The sequence below is a fragment of the Pristiophorus japonicus genome, chromosome 12 (genome assembly GCF_044704955.1).
Source record: "Pristiophorus japonicus isolate sPriJap1 chromosome 12, sPriJap1.hap1, whole genome shotgun sequence".
Classification (NCBI taxonomy): domain Eukaryota; kingdom Metazoa; phylum Chordata; class Chondrichthyes; family Pristiophoridae; genus Pristiophorus; species Pristiophorus japonicus.
The window spans coordinates 141549473-141572240 of NC_091988.1; the positions used below are offsets into that span (position 1 = coordinate 141549473).

Here is a 22768-nt window from a genome sequence, read left to right on the forward strand (position 1 = left end):
CCACTCACTCCCCCACCTCTCCCCTCCCCATTCACTCCCCCACCTCTCCCCTCCCCATTCACTCCCCCACCTCTCCCTCCCCATTCACTCCCCCACCTCTCCCCTCCCCATTCACTCCCCCACCTCTCCCCTCCCCATTCACTCCCCCACCCTCCCCCATTCACTCCCCCACCTCTCCCCTCCCCATTCACTCCCCCACCTCTCCCCTCCCCATTCACTCCCCCACCTCCCCCCTCCCCATTCACTCCCCCACCTCCCCCCTCCCCATTCACTCCCCCACCTCCCCCCTCCCCATTCACCTCCCCCACCTCCCCATTCACTCCCCCACCTCCCCCCTCCCCATTCACTCCCCCACCTCCCCCCTCCCCATTCTCTCCCCCACCTCCCCCCTCCCCATTCTCTCCCCCACCTCCCCCCTCCCCACTCACTCCCCCACCTCCCCCACTAACTCCCCCCTCCCCACTCACTCCCCCACCTCCCCCCCTCCCCACTCACTCCCCCACCCCACTTACTCCCCCCCTCCCCACTCACTCCCCCCCTCCCCACTCACTCCCCCCCTCCCCACTCACTCCCCCCCTCCCCACTCACTCCCCCACCTCCCCCCCTCACTCCCCCTCCCTCCCAACTCACTCCCCCACCTCCACCCCCTCCCAACTCACTCCCCCACCTCCACCCCCTCCCCACTCACTCTCCCACCTCCCCACTCACTCCCCCACCTCCCCCCACCTCCCTCCCTACTCACTCCCCCACCTCCCCCCCTCCCTACTCACTCCCCCACCTCCCCCCTCCCTACTCACTCCTCCACCTCCCCCCTCCCCACTCACTCCCCCCCTCCCCACTCACTCCCGCACCTCCCCCCTCACTCCCCCACCCCCACCTCACTCCCCCACCTCACTCCCCCACCCCCACCTCACTCCCCCACCCCCACCTCCCCCTCACTCCCCCACCCCTACCTCACTCCCCCCTCACTCCCCCACCTCCCCCTCACTCCCCCACCTCCCCCTCACTCCCCCACCTCCCCATTCACTCCCCCACCTCCCCATTCACTCCCCTGCATCCCCCCCCACACACACACTCAGTCACTCCTCCCCCCCCCCTACACACACTCACTCACTCCTCCCCCCATCCCTTCCCTGCACACACTCACTCACTTCCCCCCACCCCCCCCACCCCTCCCCCTACACACACAATATCTGACTCAGGGATTGCTATCTTCTTTGTGTAACCCTGGACTCTCATTTTTTTAGCATGCTGTTTTCCAACATTACTCTGTTTTTGAGGCACTTGAAAGAAACCGAAAGGAGGTTACTTGAAAGGATGCAAAAGGACAAGACATCACCAGGCTGATACATTACATTACATTGTTCCACAGGAATAAACAGCACGAAGCCAAGACCTACCATTGTCAGCTGCCAGGAATGTCGCTTCGTACATATTATTTTTAACATAGATTGACTCTCTGTCCAGGACTGCTGTGGTTGTGATCTGACCAGTTGTGGCATTAATGTTCAGCCAGTTGGCAGGATCTGACAGTTCAGAATATCTAAAGAAAGCAGCAAATATTGAGAGATTTTAACGACTCAGACAGGAAGCCAGTGGTAGAGTTAGCTGAATGCAACATAAAAGCAACAACTTTATAAGCAACATCAGATAAGCAACGCAATGCTTTTAACCAATTAGCCTCGATTGTCTCATTGCAAATCAGATGCTTCCGGCTGGAATATTGAGAAGAGATCCAGAACACACCCGCTTTAGTTCACACGTCTTTTGCTGTGGGCCAGGAACCTTGGCATTGGAGGCAGGTACCTCCAAAAGGTGAAAATTCGATTTAAATATCATCATTTGATGGCAGGGACATCCTGCCCTCCTTTGCCTGATATTTGGTGCAGGGCATTATTTTGAATCACACTTGTAAAATGGATATCGAGAGTCGCTCGGCAACGCTGAGTGGCTATTTAATGGTTTAACTTTTTTTTTTGTTTGCTTTCCGATGACATTTAGGTTCTCGTGAGCCTTTGTGCCAATGTTCTGATTTTCTTGCCCTCGACTCCATTACCAGCACCAATGAGTTTCCCACTAAAAATCCTATCTGAGGTTTTTTTTTAAAGCGGAGGACCAGTGAAGGAATGCCAAGCTGTGCCCACCCACCAGTACCCACACACAGATAGATGAGCACACCTCATATTAGCTCCTGTTTGCAAACGAAGCTGGGAAAGCACCACTGAGACCTGTCAACGTCTGACTAATGTTGGATGCTTTCTCAGAAGCACACCATTCACAGTCGGGATAATTTTCACTTTCGGCAGAGATAGAAAACTGGCGATAATGGATCCGTCGCCCATTATACAGCCCGCCTGCTTTTCGTTTATATTGTCTTCATTCGCTACGGCCAGTTTCCACCCCTACCTAAGTTGAACATTACTCTCAAGTATGTTATGCTTTAGTGGCAATGCATGAAAGAAGACATGCGGGGACGGGAGGCTCCATTACTTGCTCCAGTCTCATGTCCACAGTTTGGACTTCCTTGTGCTCCATTTCTGCCCTTATCGGGGCACAGGAGAGGCATGTGTTCGGGTCAGGGGCAGCATGGGCCAGCCCACACTGCGATATGTGTGCGCACTAGGTCCGTGCATCAGAGCTGGTCTCCAGTAATCTTAGTTAATCCTTGCCACTGGACCAAGACCTAGCTTTGTCAAGTACGTGTGGTGGCTGGTGTGCAACATTCATCCCACGTTAAAAAAATCCACGCACAGGCATCTTCCACCCTTGAGGATGTCGTTCGGGTCCTTCATTGAAACACTTGTGAACTCATCCTTTTTTGGCGTGGAAGCAAGTCATCCTCGTTTCGAGGGACCATCTATGATGGTGACCACTTCTTTAGCCTCTCCCCGTTCAGCCTCGGCAAAGGCTGTCAAAAGAGTGAAATGCATCAGCTTTCTGAAGACGAAGTCGCTCTATTCTCACCCTATTCCTTTAATCCATTTAATTTTCGACTCCCATCAGGGAGAAAGCTTGGGTCACTGCTGCCCCGGACTCCTCCTCCCACAACCCCCTCTCCCGTCCCCCCACCTGGCTGCCCACCTTTGGAACCCCCCCAACCCCTTACGATTGACCTTGGAGTGAGCCTAGCTAGCTTTCCAAGCTTTCCAATCTTCATGGGTCCAAAGCCTGCACGCTGCCTCTGGATGCCTGTTACAGGCGAGCAGCCCGCTGGAGAGATGTTAATGAGGCCTGGCCTTTTAAAAGTGGACCGAGCCTCTCACTGCAGCTCCTGGGAGGGTGACCCCCTTGTATCCCACCTGGGAGTTAAAATTCCCCCTTGTGGGTATCTCCAACAGACACTGGCCGATGTATTCAAATTGTACCTTCCATTAACTGGCCATAAAGGAGCAATAACTATAGCCATAAAGAAATAGATATCTGAAAAAAGTGGAGGAGTTGGCAAATGAGACTACAGACTGGATGAATTTATGTGGTGATCAATTTTCAACAGTATAGCCTTTGGAAGAAACACATTCAGGATCATTTAGCATTAAAAGCAATAAAAGAAAATAAATATAGAAGTAGTTGTAATATGTTGTGCAGGGAAGAAATACTCAAACAGGCAGATGAGCTCATCCATGGTCATGAACCGATGTTGTAAACATGAAAGTTTTAAAGTCTTATTGCTTTCAAGTTGAAACAATTTATTGGTCAGACTTTGCAGTTTTAGAACGAATGCAATGCCAGACATCGGGAAGACTTGACACCAAATTCAATGTAACATATCGGTTATAAATAAAAAATAATTACTTCAGTAAATCAGTTCTAAGCATCTGCTTTGCCATCGTCTAATCTCCTTATATATAAAAACATTACTATTGGAGTTGAAAAAGCTGCACATACACCCAGATTCCTGCACAATCTCTTCAGCTCGTCTTTAGCGCACTCTCCAACTGCCGTGCAATCGGGGCGAACACTGCAAGTGAGCCTGCTCCTGTTATTGTAGATCAACTCAGACTTGATCAAGGATAACAACCACCAGGCAACATTTTAAAAACAGGATAAAACAGCACATGCTGGAAATGTATAGCAGGTCCATTAGAATCTAAACCCCAAATGCTAGCCTGTCCTTTCTCTTGTTCGATGCTGAATGATTTGCTATGTATTTCCAACAATTTCAGTGATTTAAGACTTCTAGCAGATGCAATATTTTGTTAATTTTAAGGAGTCAAGGTTATGCTAAAAAGCAGTCCCTCTGTTGATTATCTGCAGATCATAAACCAAAAGTAAACAATAATGAACAAGTCTTGTCCATTAACAGAGACCATCAGTCCAATGTAATTACCGATCTGCAGCGTAACTCCAGAGTGTGAGCTTGACAGTGTTTTTTATTGCATTTTTAGAAAAGCATATTTTTTTTAGCACTCATCTACATACATTTTTGTCCAGTGTAACTATTTGTACTGCATTTTTTTTGACAGATTATGCATCTGTCAAGTCCCACAACGTCAAGACCCGCCCCCGCAATCATTCCATCCATGTGGTGCCGAGAAGCAGTACCTGAGGCACGAGACTGCTGACATGAGGCCCTGACTCCCCCTCCCCCTCTCTACTCTTCCCCCTGCTCTCTCCACCCCCTCCCCCTCTCTCTCTGCACCCCCCTCACCCCATCCCCCCCTCTCTCTCCTCCCTCCCTCTCCCCCTTCCCTCCCTCCCTCCCTCTCGCCCTTACTCGCCCCCTCTCCCCCCTCCCCCTCCCAATTCTCTCTTCCCCACTTCCCCCCTCCCCTTCTCTCTCCCTCCTCCCCTCTCCCCATCCCAATTCTATCTTCCCCACTTCCCCCTCCACCCCCCTCTCCCCCGGGCCCTATCTCTCCCCCCTTCCCCCCACTCCCCCTCCCACTCCGCGCTCCCCCCTCTCTCCCCCTCCCCTCCCATCCCCGCTCCCCCCTCTCTCCCCTCCCCTCCCCGCTCCCACCTCTCTCCCCTCCCCACTCCCCCCTCCCCCCTCTCCCTCCTCTTCTTTCCCCATTCTCCCCCCCTCCCCGCTCCTCTCCCTCTCCCTCCTCTCCTCTCTCTCCCTTCTCTCTCTCTCTACCCCTCTCTCTCTCTTTCTCTCCCCCACCCCCTCTCTTCTCTCTCCCCCCTCTCTCTCTCTCTCCCCCCCTCCCCTCCATTCTCTCTCCCCCCTCTTCCCTCTCACCTCCCCCCCTCCCCTTCCCCCTCTTCCCTCTCACCTCCCCCCCTCCCCTCCCCTCCCCCCTTCACTCCCCCCTCTCTTGCCCCCCTCCCCTCACTCACTCATCCCCCCTCTCTTGCCCCCCTCCCCTCACTCACTCATCCCCCCTCCCCTCACTCACACTTCCCCCACCTCCCCTCACTCACTCTTCCCCCCCTCCCCTCATTCACTCTTCCCCCCCTCCCCTCACTCACTCTTCCCTCCCCTCACTCACTTACCCCCCTCCCCTCACTCACTCTTCCCCCCTCCCTCCCCTCACTCACTCTTCCCCCCTCCCTCCCCTCACTCTTCCCTCCCTCCCCTCGCTCACTCTTCCCCCCCTCCCCTCGCTCACTCTTCCCCCCCTCCCCTCGCTCACTCTTCCCCCCCTCCCCCCGCTCACTCTTCCCCCCCTCCCCTCGCTCACTCTTCCCCCCCTCCCCTCGCTCACTCTTCCCCCCCTCCCCTCGCTCACTCTTCCCCCCCTCCCCTCGCTCACTCCTCCCCCCCTCCCCTCGCTCACCCTTCCCCCCCTCCCCTCGCTCACCCTTCCCCCCTCCCCTCGCTGACTCTTCCCCCCTCCCCTCGCTCACTCTTCCCCCCCTCCCCTTGCTCACTCTTCCCCCCCTCCCCTCGCTCAGTCTTCCCCCCCTCCCCTCGCTCACTCTCCCCCCCCTCCCCTCGCTCACTCTTCCCCCCCCTCCCCTCGCTCACTCTTCCCCCCCTCCCCTCGCTCATTCTTCCCCCCTCCCCTCACTCACTCTTCCCCCCCCTCCCCTCACTCACTCTTCCCCCCTCCCTTCACTCACTCTTCCCCCCCTCCCCTCACTCACTCTTCCCCCCCTCCCCTCACTCACTCTTCCCCCCCTCCCCTCACTCACTCTTCCCCCCCTCCCCTCACTCACTCTTCCCCCCCTCCCCTCACTCACTCTTTCCCCCCTCCCCTCACTCTTCCCCCCCTCCCCTCACTCTTCCCCCCTCCCCTCGCTCACTCTTCCCCTCCCCTCCCCTTGCTCACTCTTCCCCTCCCCTCCCCTCACTCACTCTTCCCCCCCTCCCCTCGCTCACTCTTCCCCCCCTCCCCTCGCTCACTCTTCCCCCCCTCCCCTCGTTCACTCTTCCACCCCTCCCCTCGCTCACTCTTCCCCCCCTCCCCTCACTCACTCTTCCTCCACTCCCCTCACTCATTCTTCCCCCACTCCCCTCACTCACTCTTCCCCCCCTCCCCTCACTCACTCTTCCCCCCCCTCCCCTCACTCACTCTTCCCCCCCTCCCCTCACTCACTCTTTCCCCCCCTCCCCTCACTCACTCTTTCCCCCCCTCTCCTCACTCACTCTCCCCCCTCCCCTCACTCACTCTCCCCCCTCCCCTCACTCACGCTACCCCCTCCCCTCACTCACTCTCCCCACCCCCCCTCACTCACTCTCCCCCCGCCTCCCCTCACTCGCTCTCCTCACTCTCCCCCATCCACTCTCCTCCCCCTCCCCTCTATATCTCTCCGCCCCCCCCTCTCTATCTCTCCGCCCCCCCTCTCCCTCTCCGCCTCGCCTCCCTCCCCTCTCTGTCTCCCCTCTCTCCCCTCTCCTCTGTCTCCCCCCCTCCCCTCTCCTCTGTCTACCCCCCTCCCATGTCTACCCCCCTCCCCTCTCCTCTGTCTACCCCCCTCCCCTCTCCTCTGTCTACCCCCCCTCCCCTCTCCTTTGTCTCCCCTCTCCTTTGTCTCCCCCCCTCCCCTCTCCTATGTCTCCCTCCCTCCCCTCTCCTCTGTCTCCCCCCCTCCCCTCTCCTCTGTCTCCCCCCCTCCCCTCTCCTCTGTCTCCCCCCAACTCCTCTGTCTCCACCCTCCCCCTCCCGAACTCTCCCCCCACAGACTCCCTTCTCTGGACTTACTTTCTCCCCCTCGCCACCCCCCCACCCCCCCACCCCCCGACGTACTTTCACCAACCCCCCACTCTTCCACCCACCCCCCACCTGGACTCTCTCTCTCTCGCTCTCCTCCCTGCTCCCCGACTCCTGCTCTCGCTCCCCGCTCTCCTCCCCGCTCTCGCTCTCCTCCCCGCCCCTCTCTCGCTCTCTCTCTCTTCACCCCCCCCCCCCCAACTCTCTCTCTCTCTCTCCCCCCCCTCTGTCATGTATTCAACTATCATTGTAACCCATGGAAAAGCTAACCTAAGTTTTTGTCAATGACCCTGTTTTTGACCTTAATTACACTGCAGGGCCCAAATGGCTTGCAGGCACTATGATTGCCAAAGAGGGGAATAGGGTTTTGGTAGTTAAAGTTACCAATGGACAAATCTGCCGCAAACACGTGCATCAAACTAAAAGGAGGTTCAGCAACCCCATAGAAGAAGCAGAGGAAGAACATGACGTAGAGTTTACTCCACCACAGGTGACCGAACACCAGAAGCAAGTGGAGGAGAGCCCAGTCACTGTGGGCAGTCCGGACAGGCCTGAGGCACCACAAACAGCAGACACTCAGGCCAGCGCCCAACAACCGGAGCTCCAACTCAGGCGCTCTACAAGGGAGCATAAACCACCAGAGAGACTTAACTTGTGATCCAAATAAGACTTTGGGGGGGGCGGGGATATCATGTATCCAACTATCATTGTAACCCATGTATAAGCTGACCTAAGTTGTACACCTTGAGAACATTGACCACAGGGGGCGAACTTGTGGGAGACACTCCTAACCTGGCCTTTCTGGTATAAAAAGGGAAGCTCCACCCACCTTCATCACTTGAGGTCTTGGTAATAAAAGTAATTGGTCACAGAGTGACCTTCTCTCAAGTATGGGCCTCGTGTGCATTTATACTGTATAGTAAGGACAAAAAAAAACCACTCACTCTCTCTCTCTCTCCCACCCCCACTCACTCTCTCTCTCTCTCTCCCACCCCCACTCACTCTCTCTCTCTCTCTCTCTCTCTCTCTCTCTCCCACCCCCACCCCCTCACTCTCTCCCACCCCCACTCACTCACTCTCACTCTCCTCCCCCCCACTCTCACTCTCCTCCACCCCCCACTCTCACTCTCCTTCCCCCCCACTCTCACTCTCCTCCCCCCCCACTCTCACTCTCCTCCCCCCCCACCCCCCCACCCCCCCACTCTCCTCCCCCCCACCCTCCTCCCCCCATCCCCCCACACTCACTCTCCTCCCCCCATCCCTCCACACTCACTCTCCTCCCCCCCCCAATCTCACTCTCACTCTCCTCCCCCCCAATCTCACTCTCACTCTCCTCCCCCCCAATCTCACTCTCACTCTCCTCCCCCCAATCTCACTCTCACTCTCCTCCCCCCCAATCTCACTCTCCTCCCCCCCCACTAATCTCACTCTCCTCCCCCCCCACTAATCTCACTCTCCTCCCCCCCCACTCTCACTCTCCTCCTCCCCCCCCACTCTCACTCTCCTCCTCCCCCCCACTCTCACTCTCCTCCTCCCCCCCCACTCTCACTCTCCTCCTCCCCCCCCACTCTCACTCTCCTCCTCCCCCCCCACTCTCACTCTCCTCCTCCCCCCCCACTCTCACTCTCCTCCTCCCCCCCACTCTCACTCTCCTCCCCACCCCACTCTCACTCTCCTCCCCCCCCCAACTCTCACTCTCCTCCCCCCCCCACTCTCACTCTCCTCCCCCCCCCCACTCTCACTCTCCTCCCCCCCACCCCCCCACTCTTTCCCCCCCCCACCCCTCCACTCTCTCTCGCTCTGCCCCCCGATTGATGATCTCTAGAAGTAACGACACTGTCACTATTCACTTCATACCCAATAAACCTGTTAACAATGCGTACACAATGCCCCATCGATGGTGGGGTGGGGGAAGGATGCACTTGCGCTGGAGTAAGTCACTTCGGCTGGGGAAGGCATACACTTGGACTGGGGTAAGGCACTTTGGCTGGAGGAGGCATGCACTTTGGTTGGGGGAGGGATGCACTTGGACTGGGGTAAGGCACTTTGGCTGGCCCTTGCTGTCTTCTGGGGAGTTCTGTCCTCTGTCGCTTCAGGAAATCAAAGTGGATCGAGTTACAATTTGAAAAGTCAGTGACACCTTGGAATGGACGGTTCCAATTACACATTCCTGTAAAACTTCAGGGTGTGGCTTATCCTCCAAGGGAACCAATCATAGACAAAGGGTGGAGCATGGTGGCCATTTTTGCAGTATAAATAAGCACGTCCTTTTTTGCCAAGGCTGTTATTAGTCGAACCTCAACAAACCACATTTCATAACCTTGGAATTAATGAAGACATTATTTATGCATGTCAAGGCTGCAGAGTTACCAGTTTCAAAAATTAATATGAGCACGATTACTGAGCTGGGTGAAGCAGCCTGAACCTCAACCTCACCTCATAGATTTTTCATTGAGGATATTAGCTGCTAAAATTGCTATTTCTAAGTTCAATGAGTGATTTCAGCTGCAAAATTGTTCATTTTTGGTACCTTTACTCCAGAAATAATAAGCTAGATAAGTGAGTTGCATGTTCAAGCAGAAAAATACTGCACAGATTTACAAAACGAAGGTCAGTTAGATACTGGATAGTTTTAGCAACCAAACATTATTGAGATTTGCCACAAATGAAGCTGCTGTGAAGCAGAAACTTCAATTAACAAATTGATTCCAAGATCCTCATCCAATCTTCTCCAACCATGCATCCCAACCCTCATCTTCTCTTTCTCTGACTCTGAACTACTGCTTGTTCCACTTCACTGCACCACCAGAGCCCAATCTTTCACCAATTACTCCCTTCGCCTCTGGAGTTTGCTTCCTCGAGAACATAAGAACATAAGAAATAGGAGCAGGAGTAGGCCATACGGACTCTCGAGCCTGCTCCGCCATTTAATACAATCATGGCTGATCCGATCATGGACTCAGGTCCACTTCTCTGCCCGCTCCCCATAACCCTTTATTCCTTTATCAGTTGAGAAACTATCTATCTTTCCATTTTACTATGCCTCTTCGTGTCTGCAAAAGTCTCCTAAAATATGACCACTTCAACCAGGCCATCTTCCTGCCCTACTCATTACCAAATGTTCTCAATTTCTGCTCAATTTCCACCCCTCCCCTCTTGTAAAGCATTCAAATATGCCTTCATGTGAGCAGCACTAATTGTATATTGATGTAATAATACATTCAGATACCTAAAACAAAGGCCGCGATTTTCCTCTCCTCGACAGGTCCAGGGCCGCTATGTTGGTGGCGAGTACCGATCCCGCTGCTGGCTACATCCTATTCTGGAAAATGAACTTACCTTGATGGGGCTTGTTAAGCCCGCCCAGCGTAGGGTGGGGTGGCTTGACCCATCCACCTCCACGGAGGTGTGTGGGGGACCTGACCCATCCACCTCCATGGCACGAACCTGGTATTGCAGTACTTCCAGGAACGGTGCAGTGGCTCTAGGCCTTTTGGCTAAGAGCATTGGCGCAGAGTGATCCTTGGCGTGTGCAAGGTGACCTCTGGCGTTTGAGATTTGACAAAGAATTGGAACGATTGGCTACGAATTTAAAAAAAAAAAAAAAAATACCCGGCCTAATCGCTTCTCGGCCTTTTGGCTAAGATCATGCCTAACTGACCTGACAGGGGAGTAACCACCATAACCCCAAGGTGGTTCTCCCTGGATCAGGAAGGTATATGCTTGCTTTTTTGGAAATAGGAGGTGGGTGGGGTGGCTTGACCCATCCACCTCCACGGAGGTGTGTGGGGGACCTGACCCATCCACCTCCATGGCACGAACCTGGTATTGCAGTACTTCCAGGAACGGTGCAGTGGCTCTAGGCCTTTTGGCTAAGAGCATTGGCGCAGAGTGATCCTTGAATGGGCCCAAGGTGACCTCTGGCGTTTGTGATTTGACAAAGAATTGGAACGATTGGCTACGAATTTAATTTTTAAAAAAAATTACCCGGCCTAATTATAAGGAGCGGGTTTGGTGATGTCATTAATGACGCGTCTTGAGCCGTTTTCCTTAAAAGGGACCATGGCCCCCTTACTTTTGATGTTTGTACTGTCAGTGATCTGTAGCACTGAAGTGCTGAAAGCACTGACGATGACTGTATAGAGGAGCAGGGCAGCACCTAGGTTCTCCGATGACTCCCTCCATATGTTTATAGAGGGAGTCACAGCACGCAGTGAGGTCCTCATCACTTCCAACGGATGGAAGTGACCTCCCCAGTCTGGTTGCACATTGCAAAGGAGGTCACAACAGGGATGTCGTCAGGAGGATCTGGGTGCAATGGTACAAACCTTTCAATGATCTCTTTAGATCATAAAACATTAATACAAACCCACACTCAACTTCATCCTCCTGTGCCTCTCATCACATCCTCATCACTCTGCCTTCTCTACCCTATTCCTGCACATCCTTACACCAATTTACCTTGCACCTCTATCCATCCCTCTCTCTCTACATCATCACATCCTCATCTCACTAGCCATCCCTCACACTCATCCTCATCCTAGTGCCATCATACCAGCTAACAACACACATGAGTAGCCACTTGGCTCTTTTATCCAATTTTCATATAAAATTTCTGTTAAATATGCTGTCAAACACTGAATCCTTTATTTTCAACACTTTTCATTCTTGGACAGATGTGTGTGCACCTTTGGAACTGGCTTAGTGAGTTGCAGTGAATGTTGAGACAGAACGGTACCCCTTGCAATGGTGATGAATGTGAAAGGAATGGCTTGGGCATTGTAGGGATGCTTTATGGTGTTGGTGCCACCCTAATGCATCATATGGCAGCCAGGGTGCACAGCATCAAATGATGTAAATCTGGCCATGGTGGGACCATCCCTGGCAGCAATGTGGTCAGGTGCTGATGCCCTGTGTCCTGTACAGCATCAGATGATTGCTGAGAAGGTTGGTGATGTTGTTGGTGCTGCTGATGTGCCTGGTGTTGGGGCTGATCATGGTCGGATTCTGAGGCGAGACAGTATAAAGTTCACCCATGTTGATGGAATAGATCTCAGGTGAAGTAGAGCTGTCAGATCTGTCAATGGTGAGAGAGTTCTTCCAATGAGGTGAGATTGGAGAGTGGAAAGTCTGCAGAATCTGTGCTGGCAATGGATTGAGAAACAGCTTGTGACTGAGGAAAGTGATGATGTGTCAGGTGGAAGCTTTTACTGTACATTTGAAGCTGTCAAGTCATCAGCTGGAGCAATGGCCACTGAGCTCATGCCTCAGGTTGACAGCCATGGTCCCCGAACAGCATGGTTCCCGCGGTCATGCAGTTAAAGTCAAAAGATATGTTAAAAAAGCTTGTTAAGCATCTGTCAACTAGATGCTAATGAGTTTAATTGACTCTCCCGCTGCTGCCGCCACTCGGGTCTGCTCAACGTTGTCAGACCCGACATTGGGAAAGGCGCATTGGGGTGGGTTGACAGCAGGTTCCCGACCCGCTTAAAAAAAAACACTTTCCCGCCCGACGTGCCACCGATCCTGCCCGCTAACCCTCTGCAAAATCTCAGCCAATGTCGACAGAATGACATTTAACATGATATGGCACCAACATATTTCAAATTTTAACTAGAAGTGTAATTAACGTTCAAATAAAACTACCCGACTGGCATTGAGGTGGCACTGTGCACTGTGGCATGTCGTAGTACAGTGTGGGTTCAAACCATGCTGCACCCACAGAGTTTCAAATCTCAGCTGGGGCTGACCTTGAATCACGAAGAGGAAGTTCCTCTCAGTGAAGCAGGAATAAACAACAAAATTGAAATAAGATGGATAAAGAACTTCAATTTTTAGGCAAGCCTCACGCTGCCATCAGTTGATTACCAGGAGGAATTACTCCTGTTGGCTTTTGCAGAGGAGAGGAGAACTTTAAAATGAAGAAAAACAAAAGTCTCTGAGCAATATTGATCTAGAAAATGGTTTCACAAAATTAAAATGCAAAGAAAATAGTCATGCAAATATTACTGTAAGCCAAAAGGGATACATTTTGAAAACTGGTGCAAGCACAAATATGCTTTTTGCCATTTGAATGTTATGCATATACATTATTGTACTGATCATGCAGAATATTTTTCTCATAATTTTATCCTCTGCCCTTCCCATCTCTCCTGAAGGTGATGACCCCTTGCTGGGTACAGTTCCTTGGGCACTGAGCACAACACGTAGTCAGCATCAAATCGCCCCATTTTCAAAAGGACCCATGTGCCTGATAAAGGCGAGCAATGTTCTGACTTGCCTAAAGCCTGGTGAAGCCTTTTTAAATTGCTGATATACCAAGCTGGTCTTCAGTGACAGCTGGATTGCACCTGTTCTCGGGATAAACTTTGACTTTGTGCAATAGTGTGAAATGGATGATGGCGAATCAGCGAGTCATGGAAATAAAAATCGGGAGGGCTGCCAATTCGTTGTCACCCATTTTAAACTATCACACAAAGTCAAAATCTACCCCAATGTGTTCTGGGGAGGGGGAAGAAATGAAATACTGAATTAATATTTTGATTGATCATCTTACCGTACTGCTTGCTGCATAAAGCGGTCAGGATCTTGAGCTGCAAATGTAGTCAACAGTGTGCCCACAGGCATCTCTTCCTCCTGCCTGATCAGTTTGGGATTGGGAATGAAAAATGGAGCTTCATTGACATCAGTGACAGAGATAGCAACCGTTGCTGTGGACTGGAGTGAAGACTGAATTCCAGTTGAGAGAGGAGTTTGATTCATTACCACCACTGTCAGCACAAAGGCCCTGTTTATCTCATAATCTACTGGCTGAAAAACAGAAAATCCAATGTATTGGATTAAGTCTAATTCCCAAGACATACAATGCTCGAGAGAAGAAAAAAAATCATGCTCCATGCACCCCTGAAATAAGAAGATTGGAATAATTAACAGTGCAGCAATGGTGGATGAAGCACTCTGTTGGGAGCTTAAAGCCAGAGAATTACACCTCAAGATTCTTTTTTTAAATGTAGTCTTTTTTCACTTCATTTTTGTCTTATGCACTGCAGAGACATAAATAATAATTCTCATTATTAGTAAAGCAAATGTAAGAATTCAAGCTCTGATCCATCCATATCTTGTTATGGGCTTGGAGAAAGGTAGTTACACCGAGTCTAGAAGAAAGATTAAGGCTTTATGCTGGGTTACAATTCAGCTGACGGGAAGAATGCTTTTTATGAGGGAATGCGGACCCATCAGTTCTTCCACAGAAAAGAAGTGAAATCTTTATTCCAGCTGTTATTTCCTTTCCTTGAAACTGGTCATGAAATTCTGGAAGTAGCATCAACGAATAGCTTGGTTATCAGCAGTGAGTGTTATGATAATCTTTACAGGTGTCATCAACAGTCGCTCTTAACATAAAAATGAAAGAAAATCAATTGCGACCATGTTTCTGATCAAGCTGATCTATGCTCAATTTATAAGATGGTGCATTCAATCATTCGCTAAAATGGACCAGTTCTTCCTCGAATTTATCGTTCGTCAGGCAAAAAGGCTGGTGGATACACACAGACGTCATTTTGCTGGTTGCCATTTAGGTAGTCAACGCCATGGACTCAACCACAGCTCCATCAGTCTCATCTTGATATTATGACGGAAACCTTCAACTGCAGATGTATTTCCACATGTACTGGAGAACAAAATCAAAATCATGTTCCAAGTCTTCGTCTTCTTTCGTGCGGTAGTAGCAGAGCAAATCAAACGTCATTATCCAAGTTGGATATCCAGGCCAAAATTTCCGGTGTAACAGTGTGGATATCTTCTAGGCTGCCTGCAAATTTCCTTTCAGGGCAGTGTTCAATTATGTGCTCCAGGGTCTGATGAGGAGCTCCACAGTCACATGATGTTCCAAGTACAAAACTATTATAGGAACTGGTTATTGCAAGGATTATGTTGATACACATTGTAATGAGGTCATAGAGGCTACAGTTGTTTTGTTTTAGTACAGTGGTGCCTAAATAAGACCAATGTGTTAGATAAATGCAGCAAAATAAAGTTGCTGTCTGAAAACTTTACAAAAAGTTTAGAAGCTCTACGCAGATTATCCATTTTGAGTAAAGAAAAATCCACTTGGTAAATTAGTTTTATGCAGCTTTCTATTTGTAAAACCTGACTGATTCCACAGCTAGACCTGACTGGCTGCCTGTGTCTCTGTTTTTTAATCTACCTCTGTTCATAGCTGTTCATATCAAAGCTTGTCATTAGCATTTTAACTACCTTCATCTCAGCCTTTAAATTAAATAAGTGCACTTGAGTTTAAAATGACTACATTCAAAAGTAACTCGTTTCCCAAATTCTTTGTGGCAGAATAGTCAAAACAAATCACAAACTATGGCAGGGACTAAAATACTGTCAACTAGCAAATAATAATCTATGGATCACTGCAGCAACTCAATTTACAAGATTTATAGATCTTATCGGGCACAAAAAATGCTGAATTATTTACCATTCCAGCAAAAAGGGATATAGAACATATACCATGAAGACACAGAGAGGATTTATATCCCACAAGTGTGCTCGCTTGATTATATGTGATCAGAAAAATTACAGGAGAATCAAGCCAACGAGATGAATAAATTATACCCCATGGGGCTTCAGAAGATGTCCTTTATATGATTCGCTAAAAATGAGTTTAGAAGAATTACCTGTTAAGATAAACCGGTTAAAAAGGTAGTTCTATGGTGTACTTTTTATTTCTTTATAGCTTGGTTCCAATGCAAGTATAAACAGCACAGAAGTCTCCTATTGTTATATGATGTGGGTACAATATGAACAAAAAATGGAAAAGGTCAAATATCTATACTTTATAAGATAAATCTCAGTAGGGAGCCATGTGTGATGGGTGCGCAGATAAGGGAAAGAGTTACAACATGGTACCTGTAGTGTCAAATCTCCAACCCATCAAGCAAAGCTCGCCACTAAAGCATGAGTTTATATATTGATGAAGTCTGAAATTTGCAAGCAATTTATTGGTCGTAGTAACTCCTACAATTATCTACATTCCTACAGGACATACCTGAGCAGTAGCCTTAAAGGGACAGCATACGTTAGCAGTCGAACATCACAATGGGAGGACCACAACATTTTCCTTAGCACCTAAAAGGCAGATCCCCGACTCTTTCAAAAATAATTGTGAATACTTAAAACAAACATATTTTCAACTAAGAGCATAAAAAATACACCTTACCTTTGCCACTGTAACCATTCCATCATTGGTGACTGGATCAGTTTTAACAACAAAATGGCCAGCAGGGTCTCCACTGACGATCCGGTACACTGCATTCCAGTTCGAAGTATGCGGCTGGTCTCGATCTGTGACTGTCAGGTTAGCAACAATAACATCTATTTTGTTCTCTTGAACTTCTCCATAGAACTAGGAATAAAAATATGATTTAAAAAAAATACATATTGCTTTGCATTTCTCATAGAATCCAATATGTTCAGAACATATTCAACCTTCAGTTACTTGACAACAGAAATTAAATAAAACTAATTGATCCAATTACACAATTGCAATTATTGTACTTCAAATTAACAGGTTAAAGTACCTTCATTTGTATTTGTCCTGATGAAGGAGCAAGAGTAAATGGTCTAATTTACAAGCACAAGCGAAACTCAGAAAACATATTGCAATTGCTTCTGGATGTACAACTTCCTGCTAAAAGTACCCATCAACTACCTATTCTAAGTTTAGCAAGTTAAATAGCATTGCAATGTATGAGAGTGATCTGCAGATTCGCCAATGCAGAGCTGTGCAGCTAGAACTTGGTAATCTAATATTCAATGAATGATGTTAGTAATCTAAAGAGCGTGTCTAGATACCCTAAACCATCCCAGAGTTTAAATGTGCACCCAGTACCTTGCACAACAGTTAACAAGGATCCCCGCAGCTGCTCTTTTGAATATATTCAAGGCAGAGACAGACAGATTTTTGAACCACAAGTTTAATACAAGTTAAAAAAATTCGTAATTCCAGGATTGTGCCATTGAATTGGAAACTTGCAAATGTCACTATTATTTAAGATGGGCGGGAGGGAGAAAGCAGGTAACAGCAGACCTGTCAATTTAACATCAATTGTGATTCCAGTGTGGGGAAGCTACTGGAATGAATGATCAAGGGCAATGTCTGAGCACTTGGACGCGAGGGGACAATAAATGCAGGTACATCATCACCAGAGGTGTTTTATCGGCAAAAACATAAAGGCGGCTCAGGTTCCAGGAGAAGTGGAAAAGGAGGACAAAGTAGAGGAGTAATATGGAGGAGCAACTGAGAAAAAAATGTCTGCAGCCACTGATGTAAAACTGCTTCCAAGAATTGCCAGATGTGACCCCTGCAACAGTATTGCAAATGAGAAAAATCAAATGCGACAAATGGCTGCCATGATACTTACAAAGCAAAGTCCCTGCACAATGCTTTATGGTGCGTTTCTCCGACCTCCTACACAGTACTCCATCTCAGTGCACCCTGCATGGAATGGACAAGTGCAGTGCTTGATGTCTATTTATTCACCGAGGGTCTCAAGGGATGAAGGTGGTATTCTACCTCTGGGTGCCCGGCCATGATATGGTTCTGCTACAGCTGGAGCCACACAGCTGTGAAAAGGCAGTGACTGCTAGCATCTGGCTGCTAACAGGCACTTGATGATCCTTTGAAGCAACAAGGTAGATCGGGCAGATGTGCGGCCACACCGAGGGGAAGCTGCCCCGTTTGTCCCTTCTCGTGCCATGCCCCAAGTGCTGCAGGAATGCAGACTGAAGGGTTCCATGGAGGAGGTTTAAGCCCATGATCATGGATCTCTCAAATCCAATCCACTGAACTATGCAATCTGGTCATGACTGACCCATGAGTTGTGGAATCTTGCCCAAAATCAGGCAAAATTGTAGTGGAAATGGTCAAAAATTGAAGCGTTGAGGCCCACTGACACCTCCTCCTAATCTGGTCAAAGCCCACCCCAACTGTTACCAGCTGTCTCTTTCTTGACCACGGCGTGCAAATGTTGGTCTCCAGACATAGTCCACATTTTTCCCACATCTCTACTTATATCCATTTGATTCGCTAGCAGAGGTTTTCTTTTGACTACCAAAAATTAGTTCACCCTTTACAGTCCTTTAAGAATTGCTGCTTGACTGATTTTCTTCCCTCAAGATCAGATGAGCCATGATCTTATTAAATGGCGGAGCAGGCTCGAGGGGCCTTATGGACTACTCCTGCTCGTATTTATGTTCTTATACTGCCCTATTTTCGCCAGGCAGAAGGCTTGAAAATCCAACCCATTGTCTTCTACTCCAGCTCTCTAATTCTTCATTTCATTGAGAGAAAAACCCTTAGTCACTGGATGTAATCTGCATATAGAAACGTAGAAAATAGGTGCAGGAGCAGGCCATTCGACCCTTCAAGCCTGCACCACTATTCAATATGATCATGGCTGGTCATGCAACTTCAGTACCCCACTCCTGCCTTCTCTCCATACCCCCTGATCCCTTTAGCCGTAAAGGCCACATCTAACTCCCTTTTGAATATATCCAACAAACTGGACTCAACAACTTTCAGTGGTAGAGAATTCCATAGGTTCACAATTCTCTGGGTGTAAAAGTTTCTCCTCATCTCGGTCTTATATAGCTTACCCCTTATCCTTAGACTGTGACCCCTGGTTCTGGACTTCCCCAACATCGGGAACATTCTTCCTGCATCTAACCTGTCCAATCCGTCAGAGGTTTATATGGTTCTATGAGATCCCCTCTCATTCTTGGTACATCTGTAATATGATGCAAACTTCAAGAATGTGGAAGCTACTAAAATTTACGCCTGAAGCCTCAAATCCTAATTCGGTAATGATCTGTCTTAATTTTGGAAAGTGAAAACAGAATCCATCAATGTATGGTTAGAGAAATCAATTAGTTTCAAGGTAGGATATTATTTCAATTAGGCAGCTCATAAAAATACAACACTATACTTCCAGGACATCTTAACCTTTACTTTCACTTAATCATCTTACTGTCAAAGAACAAAGTTCATATCTTTAAAAAGTTTAACAACCTTATTCAAATTCTCTCTACAACTGCTGTGTATAAATGTATAGCATTATTTTAGTTCTCCAGCTCGACTGTCTGTACTTATTTTGAAAACTTTGGATCATATAAAGGTTTCATTTTTTATACTATTAATCCTTAAGATGCTGAATTTTCTGTTGAATAGAAATCTATTTTTACTATTTGACATCTACAAGAGCATGATGCAAAAATTAAAATTAATAATTTACAAGCAATAAGAAAGTGACAAAGTAATGTTTCATGTGGTATATTCAATACTATCATTGCCCTCCAAGGATCAATATTGAATGGTGATATATAGTATGAATTACTCTTAAAGAGTTGCTATAGGAAGCTAGGAATTGGATTCCATTCTTCTCTAAGTATTTTTCAACGTGATAAAACAATAATAAGAAATTAAATATATACCTAAAACATTATAAACCTCAGAGAACTGACAAAGCGGCTTTTATGAGGGTTTTACAGACCATGAAAGGGCTTCGGTTAAACTGAGAAAATAGCTGATTGTAACAAGACGCTACTAACTCTCACATTTGTAAAAGTTAAGTGTGCTACATCTCTGAAGCCTTATCGTTTCTGCACCAGTAGCCATTTTGCTGATCTTAACACACCACTCTGCTGCACATTCCTCTCACAGCATCAAAGGCAACATTTAAAATCCATAGCCATTGCAGTTTATTCTTTTCCCATGGGTGAAAGCTAATTTATAAAATAGGCATTTTTAGCTGTACTCCATTTGGTTCAAAGAAAATATTTTTAATCAGTAATTGCTTTCTTTTTCCATGCTTAGATTTTATACATCAGATTAAACCTTCACATCAATGGTCACCACGTTTCTTGAAATTCATCATACTAAACGTTAAAAGCATTTGGACTAAATGCATACACAATCCTTGTATGCCCCATTACCATCTTTAATTGCTCTTCAGTGCTGACCTCTTTCAGATGGGGGAAGGGAGAGTGAAATAAATGGGGCCACAGCACTCCTCAATTGGAATAGAAACATAGAAATCTACAGCACAGAAGGAGGCCATTTCGGCCCATTGTGTCCGTGCCGGCCGACAAAGAGCCACACGGCCCTTGGTCAGCAGCCCTGAAGGTTACATATAAACCAATGAACAATGAACAAAGGCAGAAAGGTGAAGAACATCTGGCCCAGCCAGTCCACCCCATACAACTGCGATACCCCTTATACTAAAACAGTCTACACTCCACCCCAACCGGAGCCATGCAATCTCCTGCGAGAGGCAACAAAATAAAAACCCAGGCCAATTGGTGAAAAAATCTGGGAAAATTTCTCTCCGACCCCATCCAGGTGATCGAAACTAGTCCAGATCATCACCCTGGCTGTATTCGATTCTCTGCAGTACTTACCATCATATATGTGCCAGCCAATAAGAGGTTATCCAGTCTAATCCCACTTGCTAGCTCTACGTCCGAAACCTTGCAGATTACGGCACTTCAAGTGCTCTTCCAAGCACCTTTTAAATGTGGTGAGGGTTTCTGCCTCCACCACCCTGCCAGACAGTGAGTTCCAGACCCCTCACAACCCTCTGTGTGAAGAAGCTTCCCCTCAAATCCCCTCTGAACCTTCAACCAACCACCTTAAAACTATGCCTCTTGTAATTGACCCCTCCACCAAGGGAAATAAGCCCTTGCTATCCACTTTATCCAGGCCCCTCAGAATTTTATACACCTCAATGAGGTCTCCTCTCAGCTTCCTCAGTTCCACTGAGAACAAACCCAGCCTATCCAATCTGTCCTCATAGCTAAGATTCTCCATTCTAGGCAGCATCCTAGTAAATCTCCTCTGCACCCTCTCCAGTGCAATCACGTCCTTCCTATAATATGGCGACCAGAACTGCACACAGTATTCCAGCTGTGGCCTAACCAGAGTATTATACAATTTAACCATAACCGCCCTGCTCTTGTATTTTATGCCTCAGCCAATAAAGGCAAGCATTCCATATGTCTTTTTAACCAACTTATCCCCCTGGCCTGCAACTTTCAGGGATCTGTGGACAAGCACTCCAAGGCCTCTTTGTTCATCTACACTTCTAAGTAGCCTACCGTTTAATGTGTATTCCCTTTCCTTATTCACCCTCCCCAAGTGCATTACCTCACATTTCTCCGAATTAAATTCCATTTGCCATTGTTCTGCCCCCCTGACCAGTAGATTGATATCCTCCTGCAGTTTATGATTTTCCTCTTCATTATCAATCACACAGCCAATTTTAGTGTCATCTGCAAACATCTTAATCATACTCTCTATATTCAAATCTAGATCATTGATATATACCACAAAAAGCAAGGGACCCAGTACTGAGCCCTGCAGAGCCCCACTAGAAACATCCTTCCAGTCAAAAAACATCCATCAACCATTACCCTTTGCTTCCTACTTCTAAGCCAATTTTGGATCCAACATAAGAACATAATAATTAGGAACAGGAATAGGCCATCTAGCCCCTCGAGCCTGCTCCGCCATTTAAAAAGATCATGGCTGATCTGGCCGTGGACTCAGCTCCACTTACCCGCCCGCTCCCCATAACCCTTAATTCCCTTATTGGTTAAAAATCTATCTATCTGTGATTTGAATACATTCAATGAGCTAGCCTCAACTGCTTCCCTGGGCAGAGAATTCCACAGATTCACAACCCTCTGAGAGAAGAAATTCCTTCTCAACTCGGTTTTAAATTGGCTCCCCCGTATTTTGAGGCTGTGCCCCCTAGTTCTAGTCTCCCCGACTAGTGGAAACAACCTCTCTGCCTCTATCTTGTCTTAACCGTCATGACCAGTCTACCATGTTGGACCTTAGCAAAAACTTTGCTTAAGTCCATATATACATCGTATGCACTACCCTCATCGACCCTCCTGGTTACCTCCTCGAAAAATTCTATGAGATTCGTCAAGCACGATCTTCTCTTAACAAATCCATGCTGACTGTCCCTAATTAATCTTTTCCTTTCTAAATGTAGATTTATCCTGTCTTTCAGGAATTTTTCCAAGAATTTTCCCATCACTGAGGTTCGGCTGACAGACCTATAATTATTCAGCCTATCCCTTTCTCCCTTCTTAAATAAAGGTACCATATTAGCAGTCCTCCAGGCTTCCGGCACCATGCCCAAATCCAAAGAGGCCTGGAAAATGTTGGTCAAGGCCTCTGCTATTTCTTCTTTTACTTTGCTTAACAGCCTGGGATGCATTTCATCCAGGTCTGGGGACTTTTATCGACTTTCAAAGCTACTAAACCCATTAATACCTCCTCTCTCACTAGATTTATTTCATCCAGAATTTCACACTCCTCCTCGATAGCAGTATTTGCATTGCCCCTTGCCTTTGTGAAAACAGACACAAAGTATTCATTAAGAACCATATCAACATCTTACACCTTGACAGAGATTATCCTCATGATCTCTAATAGGCCATACCCTTTCTTTAGTTATCCTCTTGCTCTTAATATATTTATAGAACATCTTTGGGTTTTCCTTAATTTTACTTGCCAAGAATTTTTCATGCTCCCTCTTAGCATTCCTAATATCCTTCTTAATTTTAACCTCTGAACTTTCTATATTCCTCCA

General features: G+C 47.9%; 1 protein-coding gene and 1 pseudogene across 1 annotated transcript in view; one reads left to right on the forward strand and one right to left on the reverse strand.

The window, feature by feature from the left end:
• Positions 1-22768, reverse strand: part of LOC139277486 (cadherin-4-like) — a 636199-nt gene that overhangs the window by 78586 nt on the left and 534845 nt on the right. The window contains exons 9-11 of the mRNA XM_070895995.1: positions 16327-16512; positions 13657-13910; positions 1401-1543 (exon numbers count right to left, since the gene is read on the reverse strand). Coding sequence (XP_070752096.1) covers positions 1401-1543; positions 13657-13910; positions 16327-16512 — 583 coding nt within the window. The remainder of the gene's footprint in view (positions 1-1400; positions 1544-13656; positions 13911-16326; positions 16513-22768) is intronic.
• LOC139277770 (U2 spliceosomal RNA) lies at positions 10721-10959 on the forward strand (annotated as a pseudogene).